At 39.8% G+C, this 14,861-nt stretch overlaps 2 protein-coding genes across 2 annotated transcripts; both read right to left on the bottom strand.

Moving 5' to 3' along the window:
• Positions 1 to 1,475: 1,475 nt before the first annotated feature.
• Positions 1,476 to 5,755, bottom strand: LOC111807604 (25.3 kDa vesicle transport protein SEC22-1). The gene is made up of 6 exons (XM_023693398.2): positions 5,566 to 5,755; positions 4,509 to 4,719; positions 3,807 to 3,967; positions 3,553 to 3,699; positions 3,148 to 3,224; positions 1,476 to 1,892 (listed from the first exon to the last, which is right to left on the bottom strand). The coding sequence occupies exons 2-6, from the start codon at positions 4,694 to 4,696 to the stop codon at positions 1,809 to 1,811; spliced, it is 657 nt and encodes a 218-aa protein (XP_023549166.1). The 5' UTR covers positions 4,697 to 4,719; positions 5,566 to 5,755; the 3' UTR covers positions 1,476 to 1,808.
• Positions 5,756 to 6,634: 879 nt separating this feature from the next.
• LOC111807580 (ABC transporter B family member 19) lies at positions 6,635 to 13,853 on the bottom strand. The gene is made up of 9 exons (XM_023693362.2): positions 12,577 to 13,853; positions 11,994 to 12,048; positions 11,739 to 11,914; positions 11,490 to 11,654; positions 10,583 to 10,878; positions 10,142 to 10,458; positions 9,732 to 9,955; positions 7,654 to 9,555; positions 6,635 to 7,074 (listed from the first exon to the last, which is right to left on the bottom strand). Exons 1-9 carry the CDS (start codon positions 13,441 to 13,443, stop codon positions 6,724 to 6,726), a joined length of 4,353 nt encoding a protein of 1,450 aa, XP_023549130.2. The 5' UTR covers positions 13,444 to 13,853; the 3' UTR covers positions 6,635 to 6,723.
• Positions 13,854 to 14,861: the final 1,008 nt, after the last annotated feature.

Here is a 14,861-nt window from a genome sequence, read left to right as displayed (position 1 = left end):
CACATCAGCCCATTTCAGAAATATTAAAAAATGACCTACTTATTAAGTTTATATATATATTTTTTATATATAGGTTGTATTTATGTATTTGTTTATTATTGTAAATGAGTTTGGAAAATACTGAAATTAATTTGAAGATGATTGATTGCTTTATCCAATCTTTTGCCCAAACTATCGACTAAACTTTGAACCATACAATTTATGGAAGGGCTCTTGTTATGCCTTAACCCGAGGTCTTCATGTCTACTCTTCTCTGCCCACAACCCAAGAAGTTGGCTTTGTCAATACAACATTAGTGAGTCCCCTTAATTTTATGCCGACTCCATCCTTGGGCTAACTTTTTGGGAAGTCCGTTCCCACCCCACTCTGGCCTGCACTTTCATCTCTCTTAGTTTGGCCAGCACTGAGTGTTTCTGAGTTGTCGGTCATAAAAAGCTAATCTAACCATTTATTTTCTTACCGTAAACTTGAACCATACAATTTCTATGTTAGAACTATATATATAAAAAAAAATGCTTGTTAAAGAGCATATTACTAAAATTTATTTACTGTGTTTGGATAATTTGCCCTCATAACCACACAAGCTCGCCTTAAATAGAATGGTTATCTTAGTTATTATGTTGTACCCTAATTCGAGTCCCCATTCTGCTTTTCTCCGCTCGCAACCCAAGAATATGGCTTTGCCAACACAATATTAGGGTCGTCCCCTTCATTTCATGTTGATTTCGACCTCGGGCTGGCTTTTTGGGAAGCCCGTTCCTATTGTGCTCATGGCTCGACTAGCATACCAGCGGTAGTGAAAATTCTCTGTTCCCTGGTCAAAGACTTAGTTGGATGCGAGATCTACACTATGAAGAGCAGTACAAACGTAGATGATATCATCACAATCTCTCTTTTGCTAGGGATGCTTAATGCCACTTCACCAACTGGCTCATATCTCTCGGTGTGGTCAACCCTGAGTGTTTCCAAGTTGTGAGGCTTACACCCATTCGCATTATCAAGATTATCCTACTACGAGCTTAGAAGATAGACCATCTACTTTTACCTAGTCCTTTTATAGGAAGCTTTCAACCAAAAGCTTAGAACCTTAACCAGGTTTGCTAGCCCTAACTTATATCGACAACTTACAAGTTTGATAATATTCTTATTTGAATTCCTATCTCGAACAAACATGAGCCAACTTGAGCAAAATTCAATTGGTTAAAGCATACGCCTTCAACCAAGAAGTCAGTAAGTCAATAGTTCATGACAAACTTAAAAATGAAAAAAAGAAGGAACATTCTTCAAGTTCATCATCTTACACTTATTTCACTAAAATTTTCTTTTTGCAAGCAGCTTACAGGGAAGGACTCGTTCAGACATACTTTTCAAACCGTGCGGCATCATATACAAGTACGAGTAAAGGCATGAAAATCTGAAAGACATAAATCTTTTAAGTTGTCAACCTGAATTATGCCAAAGAAAGACTAATAAAATAAATATAACGGTATTTTTTAATGTATAAAGAACAAAAAATGTAGTATACTGGGAGGAGGTAACTAAAATGTGAATAAACATGTTTTTCTCTACTCAATCTGGATTACTAGGTTTAACATCGCTCTTACAGTTGTACAGGCAGCACCGCCCCCACTTGGAGCTATATAACCAAAAACACTATTTTTCAGTTACCATCTTAGCCATTAAGTAAATCTAGAAGTCACCTCTAGCCCAGTTTCACGTCTCTGATGTCTGAGCCGATTATAAGCCAAAGGTAGAAAGCAAGAGAAGCCTCAAAATGAGTCAAAGGTTTATGTTGAACGGCAACCAAATCACCAGAGCTTTGATTTGAACCAGAATAGGAGGAATACGACTCCGAAAACGATAGCAACAGGAGCCCACTTCCGAATTAAAGCCTGGGTTCAAAATTTTTAAGAAATGAAAAATTAAGCATTAGAACTGTCAATTAAAATGAGGTTTTCAACAAACTTTCCATGTAGATAGCATCCTAAGAGATACTGACAATGTTTATGAGGTCAGTTAACAAAAAATCATGCACAATTTTGGATTACAGTCCAAATGCTCGTGAAACTGGAAAATTTTACAAAAAAAATTCTGTTGAAGATGTCGGTCTGTATACGAGACCTCACAACAGGATAAATCATTGATATTTATTTATTTATTCAGTATCTATACTACTTTCAACTACCAAGGGTCAGATTATAAGGCACCCAGTGAAATAGAATACAAGTTCTTTGTTTCTTTATGCATATTTGCATAGAATGAACTCCATAAGATACCATCCATCAAGCTTCGTCCTATAAGGTTAGGCGTTGGAAGTGAGAGGTTTGAAATCTTGAAGAATTGGTATCTTTTCAAGTGAAGCAGGTAATTTCGAGTTCAACTCCAAGGCCACCAGCCTGATATCCCATTATCAAAGCTCAATTAGGAGGGTAAGTTCGCTAAAAAAGTTTAGCTTCAAATTTGATCTAAGGTGTCTAACACTCAAAATAGAATTCAAATATGAAACCTCTTCCTCTGTAACATTTTTAGGCTCTGTTTCCAAGAACCAAGATGATGTTGTAGACTAGCTCACAGAGATGCGTTCGAGAGGGTGGCTTAAAGGCAATGCTAGAAGATTGCAGAAAGTATACCCAGTTCCTGGTCCATTTGGTTCGAGAGATAATGGGATTTTTAATAATTTTTGTTGAAGTCTTGATGGTTTTTGGCTAAATTGACAGCAGACAGCTTCCACTTGGAGTGCCAAACGTAAGGATTTTCATAACTGAAGCTTTTTGGTTAGTGTAGGTTGGAGGGGAGTTTTTCTAGCCTCCTAGGCAAAGGATTCCTGTTCCCTCTGGCTTTTAAGCAGTATACGCTTTTTGGTTCAATGGTATTCTCTGTTTCTTATTTTCTAAACAACTATACCAGTACAACCTTCAATGATTCAGGTTTTAGATAGAAATGGGAGATACCATACACAAAGAATCCATGTTATCAGAAAATAGCTTCATGAGCAACGTCAAAATCATGCAAAAGTTTTACTTGATGATGATACGTTTAACCCTTGTCGAAAGATTATTTTACATCGAAATCATGCAAAAGTTCACATTCTGAAGGCAATCATTCAACTTCGACAGAATTTAAAGCAAATCAAATAATATGACTAACCTGTCGGTTTAAATCTCTGGCCTTGTCCGCATATATGCGGGATTCAGATGTCAACCTACTTGACATTTGACTGACCTCTGCAAAATTTAAATAGTTTAAAATTAGAAAGTTATCATCTTTGACATTGCTGAATCATGATTCTGCAAACCCCTTCAAGAAGGCCGTAGGGCAATTTATCTCTCCCAACATAAATTAATGTAATCATGCTAATCATTTCAGATGGCAAAGATCCTCACACACCTAGAAACTGGGAACAATGTGATTTAGTTTGTAGTGGTAGTTGAACAACTCACATTGTCAGAAAACAAAGGAACCATAATGCTTTATCACATACATTTTACTATAGGATAATACATGACCACACTTTAATAAAATTAGAAAATAAAAGGAAAAGGAAAATCTTACGGTCTAACTTTTCACCAACGCCAAGAACTTCCTGAACATTGCGAGTCATTATTTGGTGGACTTCATAAAGTTCATCATTCAACTTTGCAATATTACGTTGAGTCCGTGTATCCTGGTACAGTTTCTTGGTCTTCTGTATGTAAGTATCTGTTCAACATAAAGGGGGTGGAGGTGGGAATCAAGGGCAAAAGGAAAGTAAATAAGCTTAAAGGTTCAAATTGCATATGAATTATTTATATAAATCCAAGGCATACCAAATTTAATGAACGCATAAGGCCTAGCAGCGGTTTCAATTTGAGCCCCATTAACACGTTCAAATTCATTCTTCAGGTCTTCAAGGTATTGAAAGGCAAGTTTCTTTGGATACGCGCGATCACACATAGTCAAATAACAGACCCTTCCTTCAATTATATAGCTAAAAACTCGTCAAGGTAAAATACCGTCTGTCAAGAACATAATTCTGAACTAACAATCTTCTAAACAGTTTAATGTGATAAACCATAATTTCCAAAGCCTTGACAAAAGACATTCATATGTTGATTGCTATACACATTGAACTCAAGTGGTAAAGTCAAATAAGTTTTCATATTCAATGTCAACCTCATTCGTCTGTAAAACCCAAAACTTTTTCAGCAAGCTACCGTCAAAATGACAGGATAAATTTAGTTTGTCCAGGCCCCAGGGTCAGTTTAACTATCATTCGTGTTTCTTTTCCACAACAAGGTTCGAACAGAAATAAGGATAACCTTATTTCCATTTTAGCCTCTCACATGCCACAACAAATCAGAATGGGTGTGAAGACTGAGGAGTAAACAGCAAAGCTCTTTCCTAAATTATTAGGTAAGATAGACCCTATGGCATCAAGGACATGCAGATACAAAAATTCAAAACACAGCAAACTAGACTGCCAATGAATACGATAAGTTAAATGTAAAAGGCCAATCACGTATGGATACTGAAAAACATATGGGCCTGTCTCGATAGACATTCTTGAGGCCTCATTTTGACCTCTTGATAAGTTCTTAAACAGAGCCTTCACTTGCTGCTTGTAGAATTCTGCATCTTGCATATCACGGCCATCATCCAGTCCCTCTGCTAGAGGAAGACCATCAGTAACACGAGCAATCATTGTAAGCTTCACCATCTTCAGTTCGATCCGTCCCCCAACTAAGGATAAAATCATTGTACTATGTCAGCTACGATAACTTACAGAAGATGGCAAACAAGCCGAGTCTGATCGGAGTGTTTCCATGTAGATAACTCAGCTAAGGATCAGGCATATAATAATGATAAGGTTCAAAATCATTGTAGAATTAGTAACTAGCAAAAAGAATTATCAATAAGGTAGTTTTCTTGAGACATTATTTGTTCCAAAATGAGTTCATATTCAAGATCGAAAAGGTCTTTATTTACAAACTCATCTTCTTAATTATCGTATTATTCAAGTTCTAAAAATTAGTCGAACCCACCGTGGCCACAAGTTATATACAACTCCTTAAAAACTTTATAAAGTACCACTGTTAGAATATTCGAAAAAGAAGTTATTCCAATTTCCAACCATCGCCCATTTTCTCTATTCTAATTCAAACATTCCATTTCTATACCGGTACTGTAACCCTTCGAATCCACAATGCGACTCCATTAACGTACAGAGATAACAATAAACCAAAGCAAGAGAACATCGATGTGGATCTCGTCGTTATCGCTCCAATTTGGTTAGAAATAGACGTTTCACATCAAGCAAACCCGATCCCAGAGAATTGATCCACTCTTTTCTGCCAGAATTCGAAAAGAAACCAAATCCCAACAATCATTCAAAAACGTAGTCCAAAATAAAGGAGTTCAACATTTCCTACGGAATACAATAGGAATTCTATCTGACCGATAAACTGATCAATCAATCTCCCATAGATCGCCGGAAAACTGAAAACCCATAAATGTCCAATTCCCTCGAGAAAACAACGAAAAAAGATAAAATAATCAGAGAGAGAACAAAAATTATAGCGATAGTACCAGGCTATAACATTGGGGGGTTCCCCTTCCAAAGATCCGAGGAACCGTGATGACGATGGAGGAGAAGGTAGGGTTCGTGAAAGAACAGGAATTGGATGGGAATTGGATTACCGTCCGCGCGGTGTGTAAAGCTCAGGGTCCGATCGAGTCTCCTAAAATGGAGCCATTGCTCTAGCCACAAGTCAAATATGCAAAATGTGCTTCAAATTTTGATTTATATTGTAAATTTATTTTTTAAATATGTATAAACACTAAACATAAAATTTAACCGATCAGTTAAATCTTTTTTTTTTAAAAAAAAAAATAGCATATATCACAGATTTATTGAACAAAATTTGGATGAAAGATCTTAGATACAAAATCAAAATTAAAAAATTAAATATATTTTTTAAATAATTTATAAATTTAGAGACTAAATTATAATTTGCTTTTTTTTTTATTGATTTTAATTTTCACTCTCACATTTTTATTTAATGCTAAAATAATTGCTTAATTCGGTATACAATTTATTAATATTAAATATGAAATTCATGCATTTATTACCGGATGATCCGACTAAGTCTTGTTGGATGAAAGTACCACATCAGCTAATTTAGGGACTCATCATAGATGGAATGATCATAGATTTATAATCGAGAAATACTCTCTCCATTGACATGAGACCTTCTAGAGAAACCCAAAGCAAAGCAAAGTCATGAAAGCTTATGCTCAAAGTAGACAATATCATATCATTGTGGAGAGTCGTGTTCGTCTAACATAATATTAGAGTCATGCCCTAAACTTAGTCAGGTCAATAGAATCCTCTCATGTCGAACAAAGGGCTCCCAAAGAAAAAGAAGTCAAAGTCTTCGAAGGCATAGTAAGAAATGACTCTAAGACTCCTAAAGAAAAGGAGTCGAGTGGACTATCATACCATTGTGGAGTCGTGTTCTTGTTCGGTTTACATGTTGATATTTTTTTAATTGGCTCAACCTGATTAACTCGAAAATAAGGTTTCAATCCAACCCTACTCTACTTCGTCCCCTTGTAACTTATTGATTTAGCAATAGCAAGGGCGCTTTTGAAGGCATCACGAATTTCGTTCTTTTCTCCTTGTCTAACATACACAATCCTTGTATATTTATCAACAATATTAAGTACAAAGCCGAGCAATTAAGCTCAAGAAAATGCAGTGGCTTCAGATTCAGCATGAACCATGTTTGCATACACACCACCGAGCCGAGCTTTGGCCATTAAGGTGTCGTGGCTGCCATGCTCGACGACCGAGCCATTTCTAATAACTGCAATCGTATCAGCATTACGGATACTCGAAAGCCGATGGGCGACTATGATCGTAGTAGCTTCCTTTGACACCTTCCTAAGTGCAGCTTGGACATGTTTTTCAGATTCTAAGTCCAAAGCACTGCTTGCTTCATCTAGTAACAACACGCTTGATTTCTTCAAAATCGCCCTTGCTATTGCTATCCTTTGCTTCTGGCCACCCGAGAGCTGAACCCCGCTTTCGCCGACCTAGGATCGGATCATAGAAACCGACAAACAGGTCATTGGACAAATCCAATAATTTATTGTAACAGCCCAAGCCCATTGTTAGCAGATATTATCCTCTTTGGGTTTTCCCTCTCGAACTTCCCCTCAAGGCTTTCAAACGTGTCTGCTAGGGAAAGGTTTCCACACCCTTATAAAGGGTGTTTCGTTCTCCTCTCCAACCAATGTGGGATATCACAATCCACCCCCCTTCAGGGCCCAGCGAGCACTCGTTCCTTTCTCTAATCGATGTGGGACTCCCACCAAATCCACCCCCTTTGGGGCCCAACGTCCTTACTAGCACACCACCTCGTGTCTACCCCTCTTCGGGGAAGAGCCTCCTCGCTGGCACATAATCCGGTGTCTGGCTCTGATACCATTTGTAACGGCCCAAGCGCACCGCTAACAGATATTGTCTTCATTGGGATTTTCCTTTCGGGTTTCCCCTCAAGGCTATAAAACGCATCTGCTAGGAAAAGGTTTCTACACCCTTATAAAGGGTATTTCGTTCTCCTCTCCAACTAATTTGGGATATCACATTTATAGATTGTTGTACGAAGTTACCTGTGTGTCGTATCCTTGAGGGAGGCCACTGATGAACTTGTGAATATAAGCATCTCTAGCAGCCTCTTCTATCTCAGTCCATGAGGCCTTTGGGTTTGCAAACGCAATGTTGTCTCTTAAGCTTCCAGCAAACAGTGCAGGCTCTTGACCAACCAATGCTGTTTGCCTCCTCAACCATTTCACATTCATCTCCCTCAAATCTACGCCTCCCATCAGCACCTTCCCTCGGTTCGGGTCGTAAAATCGTTGAGTCAGCCATATTACCGTCGATTTTCCCGAGCCACTCTCACCAACCAAAGCCACTGTGCTGCATTCCTTAATCTTTAAGCAGAAGTCCTTCAGCACAATCATCTCTGGCCTAGATGGGTATGCAAATGTCACCATTTTGAATTCAACACCAAAACTTTTCCATTCGTTCTTCGTACGTTTTCCTTTATCGACACCTATCAATGGCCTCCGATCGATGACATCCAACACTGCGGGAATCGCAGTTTCTGCCATAGAAGTATCCGGAGCTAAACCAGCAAGTTGTCCAACAGAAAAGGAGCTCAAAACAAGAATGAGGAAAATCTTATACACATCACCAAAACTTGTTTTGCCTTGTTGAACAAGGTGTGCAGCAAACCAGAGAGTAAGAGTATAGGCTCCATACATGGCACCTTGGGAGAAGCCAAATGTTAAGCCTAAAATCTGCGACGTTTTAACCGATTTCTTCTTCGGCTCGGATAATGATCGATTAAAGGCTTTAACCAGCTGCTCTTGCGCAGAAAACGTTGTCACTGTCCGTATGTTTGACACCGCACCTGAAGCAATATTGCTAGCTTTGGCATAAGCTTTTTCATCAAGTTTTGGTCCGATATTTATAATCAAACTTATGTAACTAGCACCAAGAGTGAAAGGGGTTAGAGCAGCAGCCAACATGGTTAGTCTCCATTCGAGCCAAAATGAGAGCCCAAGGCCAACTGCAGCTGCACTCAACCCCATCAACAAGACCGAGATTCGATCACCAAGAAACGAGCGAAAATTGATGCAGTCGATTGATAGCCTAGATATGAGAATTCCAGTGAAATTCTCAGGGAAATCAAACCAACCAGGCTCTTGTTTCAGTATTGATCTGAACAAAAGATATCTTACTCTCACTGTGAGCTTAGTTCCAGCCCAACCACAGAAGCCTTGCTGCCCTGTCATGAACACAATGCAGCCAATCCCAAGCCCAACCAGCACTATACACAAATGCCCAACTTTGGCTTTCATCCTAGAAGTTTCACTATCAAAATAAACTTGAAGGGCTTCACCAAGAACGAAAGGAAAAATCGACAAAATTGCACCTGCACTCAATCCCATGAGAAATCCCAATATCAGGATGGGAATCTCTGGCTTTTGTAGTTTCAAGATTTCTGCAATCCGAACGTTTCTTCGTTTCTCTTCTTTCTTCTCCTCTTGCTTATCCTCAAGCGTAGATTTGAAGTACTTCGACTTCGGAAACTCAACTACGTACTCCGACTTTGAGATATCATTGAATGAAAGATCAGTGAATTTCTGAGTATCATTTTGTTTGGGAGGAGTTACTTGAACTGCTTCAGATGCGAGTTTGGCGAGGTTATAATAGGCGCCTTCTCGCTCCATCAGCTGACGATGAGTACCAATTTCGATAACAGAGCCATGTTCAATGACAGCAATGGCATGGGAGTTTCTCACAGTTGCAAGCCTGTGAGCGATAACAATTGTTGTTCGGCCTAAAGAAAGCTGATGGATAGCCTTTTGAACTGTAGACTCGGATTCTGAGTCCAATGCACTTGTTGGTTCATCTAAGAGAAGAATTTTGGGGTCTTTGATCATGGCTCGTGCCAAAGCTATTCGTTGTTTTTGACCGCCCGAGAGCAGAGCTCCTCTATCTCCAACCTGCACAGACGCCCATGTTCAGAAACAAACTAGAGCCAAACCAACCTATAAGTTCTTTATTTTTTCATAAACTTTCTATCAATCTTTTAAAAAACCAAAAGAAGTTTTTAAAAGTTGATGAAAAATCTAAATGTTTCTTTAAAAAATGTGATCAAATGGGGTCTTGGTAAATGGACCTGGGTGTTATAGCCTTGTGGGAGGGCAGAGATGAAGTTGTCAGCATTTGCAGCAATACAGGCAGCAATGGCCTCTTTTTCAGTCGCATTCTCTTTTCCCATCATAACGTTCTCGATAATACTTGTGGCAAAAAGGACTGGTTCTTGACCCACCATCCCAATCTGATCTCTCAACCACTTGATTTGCAGTGTCCTTATATCACACCCATCCAGACTGATCGTCCCTGCAAATGAGGTAGTTAGCCGTTACGCTACGGGTGCCATTAATCCTATGGCTCCCTCGCCTACTGTCTGAAGGTAAATTCGATCGATCAGATGCAGAAACCAAGGCAAGGTCGGACCATTATAAACTACAATTTAACTGCTCACAGACAGATTTCAGATAAAAGCTTGATTTGATTTGTACATACCTTCAATGGGGTCGTAGAACCTCTCTATCAGAGCCAAAATGGTGGATTTACCGCCGCCACTGGCGCCAACAAGAGCGAGTGTCTTTGAAGCTGGAAACACCAGATTGAGTGACTTGAGAATCATGGTATCTGGACGAGATGGGTATGTGAAACTGACGCCTTTGAACTCTATTCTTCCACGAACGTTTTGGAGGGTTCTTCCCATTGGGCTGTAGGAATCTATCTCTGGAACTCTGTCTATGATTGTGAAAATTCTTCCTGCTGCTACTGTTCCTTGTGCAAACTGAGCAAAATATGACAGTGACAGAGCCAATCCCCTGTGTCAATTATGAGATCATGTTCATTTGGATAAGGAAATCCCAATGTATCATTTCCATTACAATGAGCTTAAGCAGAAATTATGTAGTAAGCCTAAGTCATGGCTGACTCAAGCTGCTTTACCTTCCTCCGACGTTGACGCCAAAGAAACAAGCGATTGCGTCCCCACCGGTGATCTCTTTCTGGGCAACCAAGATAGCTCCATACCAGAAAGCCAAAGCCCAGGTTGAGTAAGTCACCAGATAAATAACTCCCATGCCTACGCCTTTTGAGAATCCAATCCTCCTCCCAAATGGCACAGAGTTTTCCAAGAGCTCAGCATATTTTGCACCAAGGTTATCTTCTGCAACGAACGAAAACACAGTTCGGATTGAACTGATGGCTTGCTCTGCCACTCCCCCAGCTTTCCTGTAAGAAGCCTTCAAAGGAAACATGGGAAAAGGCTTGAAAAAACGCAACATATAAAAGGGTGTGTAACAGCCTAAGCCCACCACCGGTCCTCTTTGCGCTTTCCCTCAAGGTTTTAAAAACGCGTCTACTAGGGAAAGTTTTCCATACTCTTATAACGAATGCTTCGTTTCCCTCTCCAACCGATGTGGGATCTCACAGTCCACCCCCCTTGGAGGCCCAGTATCCTCGCCTGGCACACCGCCCGGTGCTTAGCTCTTATACCATTTGTAACAGCCCAATCCCACCGCTAGCAGATATTGTCCTCTTTGAGTTTTCCCCTTCGGGCTTCCCCTCAAGGTTTTCAAAACGTGTCTACTAGGGAAAGTTTTCCACACTCTTACAAGGAATGTTTCATTTCCCTCTCCAACCGATGTAGGATCTCACAATCATTTGTAACCGCCTAAGCCCACCGCTAGCAGATATTGTCCTCTTTGGGATTTTCCTTTCGAGTTTCCCCTCAAGGATTTTTAAAACGCGTCTACTAGGAAAAGTTTTCCACACTCTTATAAGGAATGCTTTGTTTCCCTCTCTAACCGATGTGGGATCTCAGAGGATGGTTCTGAAGATTATATCAAAGTACCTCTTCTTTTGAAGCTAGGCCAACATAAACGGCTTTATAAGCTATGCCACAGAACATCATCAGAGGGGTCACTGAGAAGACAACCAAAGAAACTTTCCACGACCTTATAAAACCTACTACATACCCACATATGAAGGTGAATATGTGGTGAATGAAGTGAGCCATCTGCAAACGCAGAACGACATGACGTTAAATAAATGACTTGGAAACAATGTATTAAGGTTGTCAAAAACATTATCAGTGCATTACCTTCTCCCCCATCACTTCTTGGATTTGAGCCACATCACTGGAAATTCCATGCATAATATCACCCGTGCTAATTTTTGTGTCGAAAAAGCTGATATCCTGTCGTAGAACGGCTCGTAGATACATCATTCTAATACGCTGAGCTGAACGATCCCCCACCAATCTCCAACAAGTTATCTCTGTCAAAATTACAGCTTCAAAGTCCTATGTTTGCAGGAAAGTTAATGGAATGCTATTTTACAGGTCTCTCCCACTTACCCATGTATGCTCCAACCACCACAATTGCAGCTAATCCAGTCATGAACAGGCATATCTGCAAATTCAAGCATAAGTTGTAGAAAAAGAAAAGGTATTCAAGTTTAAGGTAACTTCTGGGAGGATAAAATTTCTGCAATATTTAGTTAAACGCAATACAAAATTACTTAAAATGTTGAGGATGGTTGGGAGGGGTCCAACCTTTGCTAATTTAGGGAATGATCATGGGTTTATAAATAAGGAATACATCTCTATTGGTAAGAGACATTTTGAGGAAGCCCAAAGCAACATCACGAGAGCTTATGCTCAAAGTGGACAATATCATACCATTGTAAAAATCCGTAATTCTTAACATGGTAGTAGAGTCATGCCCTTAACTTAGCTAAGTCAATAGAATTCTCGAGTGTCAAACAAAGGGTGTACTTTGTTCGAGGACTCCATAGAAGGAGTCGAGCCTCGATTAAGGAGAAGTTATACGAGGGTTCCTCAAGTGTCGAACAAAGGGTGTACTTTGTTCGAGGGCTCCATAGGCCTCAGGATAAAGTCGAAAGCAAAGTCAAGTAAGAGTAAACTATGCGGTTCATACCCTTGCCACATCTCTCATCATCTGGGTCTTGTCAGCTTCAGAAGATTCTATAGCGAGCTGGTTGACAAAATTCCCAAAAAGATAGGAATACCAAGGAAGAGATCCGCCATTGATGAGAGCTCCTAAACACCCCAATATTATAAGAAGAAAATCCCACTTCGTTGAATACTTAAACAAGCTAAAAAGCCCAACTGCCTTGGCAGGCTCCACTTCATCTTCTTCATCACTGGCATCCGAAACACTATCATCAGTATATGATGAATACATCCTACTATGTTCAAAGTTAAAAGAATGTTCAGAAATAGCATGGTAATTCTTGCTAAGCTCATCTTTATCCGCCAAAGGCCCTTTACTTCCATTTTTCTGGCAGGAATAGGGGCCGAATTTGCTAGTTTCACTAGGAATATAGCTTTCTCCGATGAACAATGAGTTCTCTGTTTCTCCACCCACAAAGCTCTGTAGTTCCACTCTGCCAGCCGGAATATAGCCGTAACAGGAACCGTCGCTGTACGGGCTCGGAACATTCCGGCGAACGCGGCGAGAGGGAGAAAGATAGTAATCATTGGCGGTTCGGCGTAAAGCGTGGGTAGTTGAAAATGAAGATGGGGCAATAGAGGCAGCCCAGGGACCTAGGGCTACGCCGAAATTACGAGAATCTCGCCATCCAGTTGGCTCGAACTGCCATGAGAGCTCCCCTTGCCATGATTTATCATCGTCTGTGGCGAAGGGAGTGGCTGGATGAAGGTTTAGAGACCGTGTTTCTGGAGTGGATTTTCTCGAGGAATCTAATTGGGAAAAAGAGATAGAGACGTCGGTCGAACTCGCCGGCGTCGGATAGTGGCGCCGGTAGCCGGGAACGGCGGACATTACCGTAAATGGAGGTTCGGATGGGATTACAAAAGGGGAAAAACGAATTCCAGCGAAACTTCGGGGAGTCCTTATCCCAAAACGAAGAAACGAAGAACAAAACAGGAAAGGAGAGGTTGGATTGAAAGATTGGGGGTGAGGATTTTACATGGAAGATTGGCGAATCTGTTGGAAGTGAGGAATCCATGGAAGCTGTGGATGCATATACAGAGGAAGGTGCCGGCGGGACGATTGAGAATGGGGAGAGGGCTTGGTCGTCTTGCCATGTTCTTGAGCTTGTAAACAGGCCAAATGGCTGCTCAAATTGTTAGTGATATTCAAATATGCGAAGGGAGTGTGGTTTTGGTTGGTTTCTTGTGGAGTTGGGAATCCATTTGTGAGATGGGGAAGCGCCCCAATATTCAAAATTAAAAGGAGAAGTTGGTTACTTCATTTTCATGGTGAACACAATGATTGATAACTATATATTTTTTTTTTTTTTTTTTTTTTTTTTTTGTCAAGTCAACCTCACCAACTTAGGTTTATTATGCCAACGACTCATCACGGAAGAAAGAATTCATTGAGCCGAGATCACTAACTAATACTAGTTTAATACTAATAGAATAGAAAAGAACTGTCTTTTCTGTATACTTTCCCCGGTTTCGTTGCTACCGTGGGCTTTACGCAATCAATCGGATCATATAGATATCCCTTCAACACAACATAGGTCATCGAAAGGATCTCGGAGACCCACCAAAGCATGAAAGCCAGAGTCTTTCAAAAAATAGATTCCTATTCGAAGAGTGCATAAGTGCATGGATAAGCTCACACTAACCCGTCAATTTTGGATCCAATTCGAAATTTTTCTTGGGAGGCATCAGGAACTTCTCAACTCTATCATAATTCTCAAATTGTTATGAAAATAAAGACTGTTTAACAATTGTGACTTGAATGTTAGATATTCGAGTTTTATGAGATTTTAGTTATTAACCTAACATGTATTGTCGTAAACTCTATTCAAATTGTCTCGGTCACCAACCCAACCAATTCAAAAATTTTGGGTCGTGTCGAATAACTTGCTACATGTCCAAGAATCTTATTGATATTAACGATTAACTTTTAACTAACTTTTTGTTACCAAATTTTAATATAAAAAAATTAAAAGATTTAACAAAATTTACTTACAAGATTAAGAACCATTTGGTTACTTTAAACATGCATATAACTTCTTAAAAGTAAATAGGCTAAAACATTCTAATTCCTCAATGAAAGATTGCTTGAACACGCCCAAACCCACTATAAACGACGCTAGATTCTTGAAAAAAAACCTATCATCAAATATAAAATACATAGAAAATAATATGAAAAACTTGGGCAGCTAGAGCTACATAGTATCATAGGACCTCAACCTGAAAATCTGCTCAATCTCTTGTCAAAAA

This window comes from Cucurbita pepo, chromosome 12 (genome assembly GCF_057944985.1).
Source record: "Cucurbita pepo subsp. pepo isolate OVF chromosome 12, ASM5794498v1, whole genome shotgun sequence".
Taxonomy (NCBI): domain Eukaryota; kingdom Viridiplantae; phylum Streptophyta; class Magnoliopsida; order Cucurbitales; family Cucurbitaceae; genus Cucurbita; species Cucurbita pepo.
This window is presented reverse-complemented; position numbering and strand designations above follow the sequence as displayed.

What these genes read in the sequence shown, in the direction of transcription:
- LOC111807604 (XM_023693398.2), bottom strand. Translation starts at nt 4,696, where the DNA reads ATGGTGAAGCTTACAATGATTGCTCGTGTTACTGATGGTCTTCCTCTA. An exon ending in CGTTGGTGAAAAGTTAGACC is followed by an intron (nt 3,225 to 3,552) that starts GTAAGATTTTCC and finishes TAAATTTTGCAG; the next exon opens with AGGTCAGTCAAATGTCAAGT. An exon ending in CCAGAGATTTAAACCGACAG is followed by an intron (nt 1,893 to 3,147) that starts GTTAGTCATATT and finishes TTTTGAACCCAG; the next exon opens with GCTTTAATTCGGAAGTGGGC.
- LOC111807580 (XM_023693362.2), bottom strand. Translation starts at nt 13,443, where the DNA reads ATGTCCGCCGTTCCCGGCTACCGGCGCCACTATCCGACGCCGGCGAGT. An exon ending in TGATGAGAGATGTGGCAAGG is followed by an intron (nt 12,049 to 12,576) that starts GTATGAACCGCA and finishes TTGAATTTGCAG; the next exon opens with ATATGCCTGTTCATGACTGG. An exon ending in CACAAGGCTATAACACCCAG is followed by an intron (nt 9,556 to 9,731) that starts GTCCATTTACCA and finishes GCGTCTGTGCAG; the next exon opens with GTTGGAGATAGAGGAGCTCT.